This window comes from Scyliorhinus torazame, chromosome 12 (genome assembly GCF_047496885.1).
Source record: "Scyliorhinus torazame isolate Kashiwa2021f chromosome 12, sScyTor2.1, whole genome shotgun sequence".
Classification (NCBI taxonomy): domain Eukaryota; kingdom Metazoa; phylum Chordata; class Chondrichthyes; order Carcharhiniformes; family Scyliorhinidae; genus Scyliorhinus; species Scyliorhinus torazame.
Genome location: NC_092718.1, coordinates 174,049,468 through 174,059,603, shown reverse-complemented (window position 1 = coordinate 174,059,603; position 10,136 = coordinate 174,049,468). Strand labels below are relative to the sequence as shown.

Below are 10,136 nucleotides of genomic sequence, written 5' to 3'. Positions count from 1 at the left end.
ATGGGCTCTAATTTATTTAACAGCCTCCTAGATGGCATCTTGTCAAAGGTCTTCTGGAAACCTAAATAGATCACATCCACTGGTTGTCCTTTGTCTAACTTCCTTGTTACCTCCTCAAAGAATTCTAACAGATTCCCCTTGACGAATCTGTGCTGACTCATTCCTATTTTACCATGTACTTCCAAGTACTCTGCAATCTCATCTTTAATAATGGATTCTAAAATCTTACCAATGACCGAAGTTAGGCTAACCGGCCTATAATTTCCCATTTTCTGCCTGCCTTCCTTCGCACGGTAGCACAAGTGGATAGCACTGCAGCTTCACAGTGCCAGGGTGCCAGGTTCGATTCTCCACTGTGTCACTGTCTGTGCGGAGTTTGCATGCTCTCCCTGTGTCTGCGTGGGTTTCCTCCGGGTGCTCCGGTTTCCTCCCACAGTCCAAAGATGTGCAGGTTAGGTGGATTGGCCATGATAAATTGCCCTCAGTGTCCAAAATGGTTAGGAGGGGTTATTGGGTTACGGGGATAGAGGGGAAGTGGGGGCTTAAGTGGGTCGGTGCAGACTCGATGGGTCGAATGGCCTCCTTCTGCACTGTATGTTCTATGTTCTAAACAGGGGTGTTACATTAGCCATTTTCCAGTCCTCTTGGACCCTTCCTGCCTCCAGTGATTCCTGAAAGATCACCACTAATGCCTCCACAATCTCCTCAGCTTTGGGCTAAATCGCTGGCTTTGAAAGCAGACCAAGGCAGGCCAGCAGCACGGTTCAATTTCCATAACAGCCTTCCTGAACAGGTGCTGGAATGTGGCGACTAGGGGCTTTTCACAGTAGCTTCATTTGAAGCCTACTTGTGACAATAAGCGATTTTCATTTCATTTTTTCCTATAGAACCCTGGGGTGTACTGCATCTGGACCAGGTGATTTACCCACCTTCAGACCTTTCAGTTCCCCCATCACTTCTCCTTAGTAATGGCCAGTACACTCACCTCTGCCCCTGATTCTCCTGAAGCCCTGTCATCCCACTGGTGTCTTCCACTGTGAAGACTGATGCAAAGTAACTATTCAGTTCATCTGCCATTTCTTTGTTTCCTATTATGACTTCCCCAGCCTCATTTTCTAGTGGTCCAATGTCTGTTCTTGCCTCTCTCTTACCTTTCATATATTGAAAAGAACGCTTGCTATCTTCTTTTATATTACTAGCTAGCTTATACTCATATTTCATTTTCTCCTCCCCTTATTACCTTTCTAGTTGTCAATTGCTCGCTTTTAAAGGCTTCCCAATCCTCTGGCTTCCCACTAATCCTCACCACCTTTTGTGCTTTTTCTTTTGCTTTTATGCTGGCCTTGACTTCTCTCATCGGCCATGGATGCCTCGTCCTCCGCTTAACATGTTTCCTCCTCCTTGAGATGAATTTATGTTGTACCTACCAAATAACCACCCAAAACTCCTGCCATTGCTGTTCCACTGTCTTCCTTACTAGGCTCCCCTTCCATTCAACTCTGCCCAGCTCTCCCTCATGTCTTTGTAGTTACCTTTATTTAATTGTAATACCATTACATCTGATTCCATCTTCTCCCTCTCAAACTGCAGGGTAAATTCTACCATATTGTGGTCACTGCCCCCTAAGGGTTCCTTCACCTTAAGTTGCTTAATCAAGTCTGCCTCATTAGGCATCAACAAATCCAGAATTACCTGTTCCGTAGTGGGCTCGGTCACAAGCTGCTCCAAAAAAACACCTCTTAGACATTCCACAAGTTATTTTTCTTGGGATCCACTACCAACCTGATTTTCCCAGTCCACCTGCATGTTGAAGTCCCATGATTATTGTAATATTGCCTTTCTTTTTTTTTTAAATTTAGAGCACACAGTTCATTTATTCCAATTAAGGGGCAATTTAGTGTGGTCAATCCACCTAGCTTGCACATTTTTTTGGGGGTTGTGGGGGCGAAACCCACGCAAACACGGGGAGAATGTGCAAACTCCACACGGACAGTGACCCAGAGCCGAGATCGAACCTGGGACCTCGGCGCCGTGAGGCCGCAGTGCTAACCCATTGCGCCATCATGCTGCCCACAATATTGCCTTTCTTATGCGTCTTTTCTATCTCCTGATTTACTTTTTGCCTCATATCCTGACTACTGCTAGTAGGCCTTTACAAAGCTCCCATCAGGGTCTTTTTTCCTTTGCGATTCCTCAAATCTATTTACACAGTTTCTATGCCTTCTTATCCGATATCGCTCCTTGCTATCGATTCAATTTCATTACTGACGAACAATGTAAGCCCACACCCTCTGCCCATCTGCCTGTCCTTTCGATAGGACACATATCCTTGGATATTTAGATCCCAGGCCTGATCCCCTTGCAGCCACGTCTCTGTGATGCCCACAAAATTGTTCTAGACAATTTCAATGTGCGCAGCAAGCTCATTTACCTTTTTCCGTATACTGCTCGCATTTAGGCTAAACACCCTCAGTCCTGCATTGACCACACCCCTTCTCATATTTGTCACCTTTTTTGCTCTGCCTGAAGTTAGATTCCTGCCACCTTCTAGACTCTGTGTTCTATTATGTGTTCTCGAAACTTTACTAACCTCACCTGAGCCCTCAGCTCCTTTAACTAGTTTAAAATCCTCGTCATGGAATGAAATAATCTTTATTGTCACAAGTAGGCTTACATTAACACTGCAATGAAGTTACTGTGAAAAGCCCCTAGTCGCCACATTCCGGCGCCTGTTCGGGTACAGAGAGGGAGAATTCAGAATATCTAAATGACCTAACAGCACGTCTTTCGAGACTGTGGGAAGAAACCGGAGCACCCGGAGGAAACCCATGCAGACACAGGGAGAACATGCAGACTCCACACAGACAGTGACCCAAGCCGGGAATCGAACCTGGGACCCTGGCGCTGTGAAGCAACAGTGCTAACCATTGTGCATTTGTGCCGCCCTTATTAACTTGCACTTCTACCTTCTCCTTTAACTTTGATTTTCTAATTCTCCATACAACTGAACCCCTCTCTCTCTCTCTCTCTCCCCCCCCCCCCCTTAAAGCAAACATATTGGGGATTGGGTGAGAATGAATGTGAGAATGTGCAAAAACCTGTTCATATGTGATGTGAAGGGCAAAGGGTAGCTTGATAAAAATATACTAAGTATGAAAGACAATAGGATTTATTTTCAAGCTTTGGTTACAAAATTATCGTCTCGGCCCAGGGTTCATTTCAATGTTTTGACATCTATCTACTGATTATAGAATCTTGGAACACTTGCTGCACAGAAGGACATCATTCAATCTATTGTAGCTTTGTCAGCTCTTTCCAACTCAACTAGCCCCACTCTCCTGCTTTTTCCGAAGCCCTGCACATTTTTCTCTTCAGCTTTTTATCTGATTCCCTTTGAGTGTCCCAATCAAACCTGTCTCCAACATGCTCTCAGTCAGCCTATTTCAGATCGTAACCACTCACTGCATTAAATAAAGTTTTCCTCAGGTGGTCTTTTGCCAGTCACCTTAACTCGGTGTGTCACCATATGTTTTCAACTATGTCTATCAGCATTTGTATGTGTCCTTGTGGTATGTCAGGCTGTGATGTTTACCATTTTAAGTCTTCTAGCTTTAATATATTATTGATCTCTCAGTCCAGTGCCTGGTCCATATGCTGAATGTGTTTCTTTCAGAATGGCACCTCTGTGGTCCCTGGGCATGTTCCTCGCTGTATCGTTCTTGCTTCAGACTGATGGGGTTCATGCAGGTAAGAGACTAACCCTGATTCCCCAGATCAGTCTTGTGTAATTTGACCAAGCAGGAGACAGAGGGCGATTCTGAGCCGTGTGCAGGATCGCCAATGCGGGCGGAGAATCGGGAAACGCAATTCTCTCCTCAGAGATTGCGTTTCCTGGTTTTCCACGCCCCTCGCCAAGAGCTTCATGCCCACAAAGGGTGAGAACTTCATTTTATTATTTTGAAGATTATGTTGGCGAGGTTGACATTAGCTATTTGAAGATGTGAATCAGTTGAGGGGATCCCAGGGGGGCATAAACAAGCTGCACGGTCGAACAGTGGTTAGCACTGTTGCTTCACAGCACCAGGGTCCCAGGTTCGATTCCCACTTGGATCACTGTCTGTGTGGAGTCTGCATGTTTTCCCCATTTCTCGGCGGTGTCAACACGGCCTCAGGATCAGCAATTCTGGCCCTACAGGGGACCAGCAAGGCACTGGAGCGGTTCACGCCGCTCCAGCTGCTGATCCCAGCATCAACTGGGCTTCCTTCAACGCGCTGGCCCCAACGCAACATGGCGCAGGGCTACAGGGGCCGGCACGGAATAAAGGAGGCCCCCAGCCAGAGAAGCCGGCCTGCCGATCGGTGGGCCTCGATCGCGGGCCAGGCCACTTCGGAGCCCCCCCCCCCCCCCCCCCCCCCCCCGGGGTTGGAGCCCCCTCCTCTCCCCACAGGCCGTCCCCCCGACTCTTCCACGCCGAGGTCCCGCCGGCTGAGTGCAGGTGTGGACGGCGCCAGCGGGACTCAGCTTTTTTACGCCGGCCGCTTAGCCCATCCCGGCTCTGCGGAGAATCGCGTGCCGGTGTTAGGGCAGTGTGGTGCGATTTGCGCCGGTCGCAGGGATTCTCCTGCCCGGCCCCGTGGAGGGGGAGGGAGAGGAGCGCAAGGCTCCTCTTTTTTGTGGTGGGGGCAGAGTGTGGAGGCCATTGAGGGGGGAACTTGCAGGTACGTGGTTGGGGTAAGGGACAGTGAGGGGAGAGATTGCAGGCATGGAGAGCAGCAAGCAGTGAGGGGGAAAGCACGAGTAACACTTTCACGGTGGGGGAAAGGAGAGCTCCCAATGATTATGTGGGAGGGGTTTGCGGGGGGGGGGGAAATCTTCAGTTCTGGCATCCTTTAAAGATGGCGCAGTAATCTCTGTGGAGCCGGCCTTGCCAGCTCTATCAGGCCCCGCCCTGCAAGAGTAATGGCGTAAACCTCACCCACTCAGAGGCTCAAGATCTGGAGAGAAAATTGCTCTGTGCAGCTGGACAGCTACATACCAGATTTCAGTAAGAGCCTCCACTTTGAAAAAACATGGTAAGATTCTTCCAGTCCGGCAACTCCAATCTTTATAATGTAACCTGTCAGATGAGGAGAGATTGAACCTGACTCTTCAGATCCATCGCACTTCACCTCAGACAAGGTAATCCTGACTCTGGTTGCGCAATCAGGGCAAACTTTCCAGAAAGGACATGAACCTGATTTCCTGAATTTGAATAAATTTAAATGTACTGAAACAGCTTTATTCCGTAGTGCCCGCCCACGTTGGATCCTTCTGGCCATGATGGATCCTTTCCCCACCCCCACTCTCCGGCAGCATGACATCACTGCGGTGTGAATCACTACTGGTTTTCAAAAGCGAAAACCAATCGTGATGATCACGCCAGGAGTGTGAAGGGGTCTGGAGGCCCAGGGAGTTGAGGGTCAAAGCTAGACTTTGCCCCCTGGCACCTTGTCAGTGCCCCCTGACAGTGCTGGGGCAACTGCCAGGAGGACTGAAGTGGGCACTGCAAGTGAGCTATGGCAGAGGAATCCCTACTATATGATGAAGGGTGGTGTGGTGGGGAGGTGCGAGGGAGGGGGGAGTGGGGAGAGCCCCGATGACAGGACGGGGTGGAGTGGGCGAGGGGATGGAGTGACCACGATACTCCTGTGGTGGGTGGGGGGCAGGGGAGGTAGCCCCAAAGCTTGTTGGGGTGATCCTCCCTGTCCGTGAGGGTGGTGTGGTTGGGGGAACTTATTTGAAACACATGTCGGGCCCTTTAAAGATGATGCCTTGATCTCTGTGGAGCAGGCCTAGGCAGCTCTATCAGGCTCCACCGTGCCACAGTGACAGGGCAAACTATGCCCTCAGGTATTCTGTGCACTAAGTGCCAGCAAATCTGCTCTAAAAACCCAGCTGTGTTTCTGGAAAGAAGCACGTCATTTTGGGGAGAAAATTCCTCTTATGAACAGCTAACAATTAAAGTTCCAGAATAATCAAAACATTTCACCTGACTCTCACTGACATTCAAATTGATTCATCATTTAATTTAAAAGGTTTTTTTTAAAAAAGAAAATTGACTTTATTGATGAAAGCGGAAGCTGGAATTCTGAAATAAAAACAAGAAGTGCTGGAAAGCTCAGCAGGTCTGACAGCATCTGTGGGGAGAGACACAAGTTGAATATGACTCTTCCTCTGATGCTATTTTTAAGTTTGTTTCATGAGTCACATTAAAATCTGGACCAGAATTTATGTTTTATTTCTGGGCATGCTTCCAACTGGAAGGATGTTAAATCACGTAAAGGGAACATTGCGTAAATCATATCATTTTGTAATCATAACATCACATAAATCACTTACGGTAACATCTGGTATGAGTCCCGATGGCATTATGCACTCGCGCAATATTATGGTCAACAGCTACACCAACAACCTATTAACCACTTAAGGCAATTGAAAGGTCAACTGACCCGAATTTAGCCTTCCCATGCAATTTGTCAGGTGCTGCACAGGCAATGCGAGTAAGCGGCATCCCAATTGTGGCACTTTTCTGATCCCAACGGAAGGATAAAGCTGAGCATTGGCTGTGTGAGTTGGTTAGTCTAGCTGAGAGTTTGCTGTTGCTTTCTTGTTGAGATTTCAAACCTTCTCCTCTGGTTTCTTTTGAAGTATTTGCTTTGCGAGCCTTGTTCTGAGGAAGTTTGGTGGGGCAGAGTGCCCATCAGCATTGGCATCCGCCTGCTGTGCCCACTGGGTGCTGGGAGCAATCACTTGTGCCAAAGTTTCTCCTCGGCAATGCTGGTAGGCTCCTGCCAAGTCCTGGCAGCTTTCAGGGAGATGGTTGGCCTTGTTTTCTGCCCTCTTCCGAACCACCATTAGACTCGGCGCCCACCACCCTCTTGCCCCACTGGCAGCACTGTACCAATGTCCTGTCGTGTTTCATGCTGGCCGGTCCTTGATTGGCCAGCCAGCATAAAATTGCACAGTCCAATATTTGCAGGTAGAAGTCACTTCTGGGCCCACTGGTCACGCCTGAGGAGCGTGAAGTTCAGGCCTTGCAATAGAAAATCAGATCAATTTGAATCACCACTCAAGTACTTCCTGGAGTACTTGAAGAACAGAGATTGTACTCAGGCTGTTGGCAAAGTACGTCCAGGTGGTGCCAGATATTGTGCCAGTTTTAACGAGGCGACGTTACCTTGCAGTTTCCAAATGAATGAGCTCATTATGACAGTGAGACATAATGAATAATGGACATAAAATCATCCATGAATTAGCACAATTGATTCGTAATTGGAACAGAGTAACCACCAACATTCCAATACAGAGTGGTATTATCAGGAAATGAACAGGAAGTGGTTATTTACAGTGAGGGTGGCAATTAAGATGCCACGTTGGAGTTTGATGGATTTAGCTGTCATCAAAATGTCTGACCTCTTCCTCTAATGCCATCTCTGTTTTGTAGGAGATAGAATTGTGTTTAGTTGTGCAAATTATGACACTTCGGGAAAATGCATAAAGCTACGATCAGTTTGACAACGATTTATCTGGACTCAAAACGTTAGCTCACTTCTCTCTCCACAGATGCTGTCAGACCTGCTGAGATTGTCCAGTATTTTCTGATTTTTCCAGATCCCAGCATCTGCAGTAATTTGCTTTTATCTAAGATCACTGACGATGGGTGTAGCTCCATTTTTATCAATCTTGTATTTAATCTTAATTAATTGTCTCCCATAGTCTCACCTGTCTCTCTGCCTGTGATGGTCTAAGGTGGGCTATTGTTTGATTGATGGCACTTGTCCAAAAGTTACTTTGTTCTGTTTTCCAACCCAGTACATAAGTGTGAAGATAAAAATATTTCAGAAAAACATGTTTCTCTTCAACGGAGACATTTCTATGTACTCACCTTCTCACTCTATCTCTTCTATCTCCATAAACGCGTTTAGTATTTCTCAAGATGTGAGGCTCAGAGTTTTTCTGTGTTTCTGTTGTAGATAGCGAGGAGCACTTGGGCAGTACATTCTTGCAAAGATCAGTACGTGAAGCCATTGAACAGGTGGACAAAGCTTATAAGGAGACCAGAGCTAAGTAAGTATTTTAATACAGTAACATTCTCAGACTGGGCTCTTCATGAAGGATCAACTCATTGAATTCAAGTGAAATAAGTTCCATCATATTCAGAATAAGAAGAAAGTTTTGTTTTGTGTTAATTAATTTGAAGAGCTGCTGAGCGGTACAGTTAATATTCTTCAATTTATATTGATATGGTAATAAAGTTAAAGGAGCACTGTCATTGAATTGGGGAGATTTGCAGAGAATGAACCAGTGAGGTGCTTTCCCTGAATAATGTGGTTTGCAAGCAGTCAGACCACGAATGCCCCACAACGATTGCTGAAGTTCCACAGGGGGAAACACAATTAGGCTAATGGCTCAGACTTAGGAGGGATATGAATCAGTCAGGTTTCTTAATTACTAATTAATGATTCCTGTGAGACAGCGGGAATGTGATGAACAATGAGGATATTTGGGAAGAATGGGACTGGAAAAAATACCTACAGGATTGAATAATATGCCCACACTCACTCTACAGACTGACATGATAAGAATGATTCATTTGTGAACCAGCCCCAATGGCCACGGAATTATTCTCAGCAAGACAGGGGAGGAGAGTGAAGAAAATTTAGGGTGCGATTTAATGGAAAAGTTTCTGAGTGAGGTAGTGAGCGAGAACTGCTGTGAGCTTCCCGACGGTCAACCCGGCGAGGCCGTCACTGGTATAAAATGTTAATGGGTCCACTTAACGAGGCCTCATGGGCTTCATGCCACAAATGACTGTCCCGCCGGCTGATTCGTTGGAACCGCACTCGCCTGCACCCCGCTATCGAAGGGGAGCAGCACTCAAACCAATCCTGCAGCCCAAACCGTATGCAGCCATGCCTCCAAGGAGGCCGAATCCAAGGTTCGGGGATACCGATCTGGCCGCTTGCTGGATGCGGTGGAGTTGCGACGAGATATCCTGTTCCCCTAACAATGCTGTTAGAGGGGCTTGGCGAGTCGACCACAGGGCAGCCAGCGCCGCCTGGGATGATGTGGCAACGGCCGTCAGCGCGAGGAGCGTGACCCGGAGGACCACCATACAGAGCCTCAAAAAGCAAAATGACCTCCACCGGGCCACAAGGGTTAGCCCCCCCGCTCCCCCCCCCCCCCCCACTCCCAAACCCATTCCAGACAGCGGTAGTGAAAAATATTGGGCTGGATTCGCCTTCGGCCGAATCCTCTGTTTCGCCTTCAGCTCACTCACGTCCACTGATTTCCCGACAGCGAGTGGTTGCCCATAATGGGAAACCCCATTGGCCAGCTGCCGGGACAGAGGATCCCGCCCAGTATTCTTGTAATACTCACCTAGGCATACATCTGCTGGCTCAGACAGAGGAAGCACCACGTGTCCATTGACAGGCCCTTGGTGGATTGTTTATTAATCCTTCCCTTCAAGCTTGAATGCATTGTCATTGCCCTACTTTGATACTGACCACAATATTTATAAACACTCTTGCTAAGATTGACAGCTCCTCACCACATCAATAACAGGTAAGTGGTTCCTGCTGTGAAAAATTGGGATTAGTGTAATCAGACCTTTGTTGACTGGCATAGACACACTGGCCCGAATCGTTCCTCTGTGCTGTAAACGTTACTGAATCTATGGGCACGATCTAATGGAAAAGCTTCTAAGTGTGGCAGGTTACACTGGGAGTTTCCCGCCAGCTCTGTTGGCAAGTTCCCCACTGCTATCTAACCACACTTAGTCACTTTTGTGTGCCCTGGGGAGTTTCTCACCAGTTTTGCCCACATTTTCATCACTGGAGAGCTGAACTCACCAGTCAGACCGGCTCCTCAGAGATCAGGGGCGTCATTCTCCGACCCCCCGCCTGGTCGGAGAATGGCCGTTGGCCGCCGTGAATCCCGCCCCCGCCCCCGCCGAAGTCTCCGGTACCGGGGGTTGGGCGGGGGCGGGAATCGGGCCACGCCGGTTGGCGGGACCCCCCGCTTAATTCTCCGGCCCGGATGGGCCGAAGTCCCGCCCAGAAATTGCCTGTCCCGCCGGCGTAAATCAAAGCTG

General features: G+C 48.1%; 1 protein-coding gene across 1 annotated transcript in view; it reads left to right on the top strand.

Annotated features, from left to right (window-relative positions):
* The first annotated feature begins 3,674 nt into the window (after positions 1-3,674).
* Positions 3,675-10,136, top strand: part of LOC140386751 (eosinophil peroxidase-like) — a 68,070-nt gene continuing 61,608 nt past the window's right edge. The window contains exons 1-2 of the mRNA XM_072469404.1: positions 3,675-3,747; positions 8,014-8,107. Of these exons, the coding sequence (XP_072325505.1) occupies positions 3,675-3,747; positions 8,014-8,107 (167 nt within the window). The remainder of the gene's footprint in view (positions 3,748-8,013; positions 8,108-10,136) is intronic.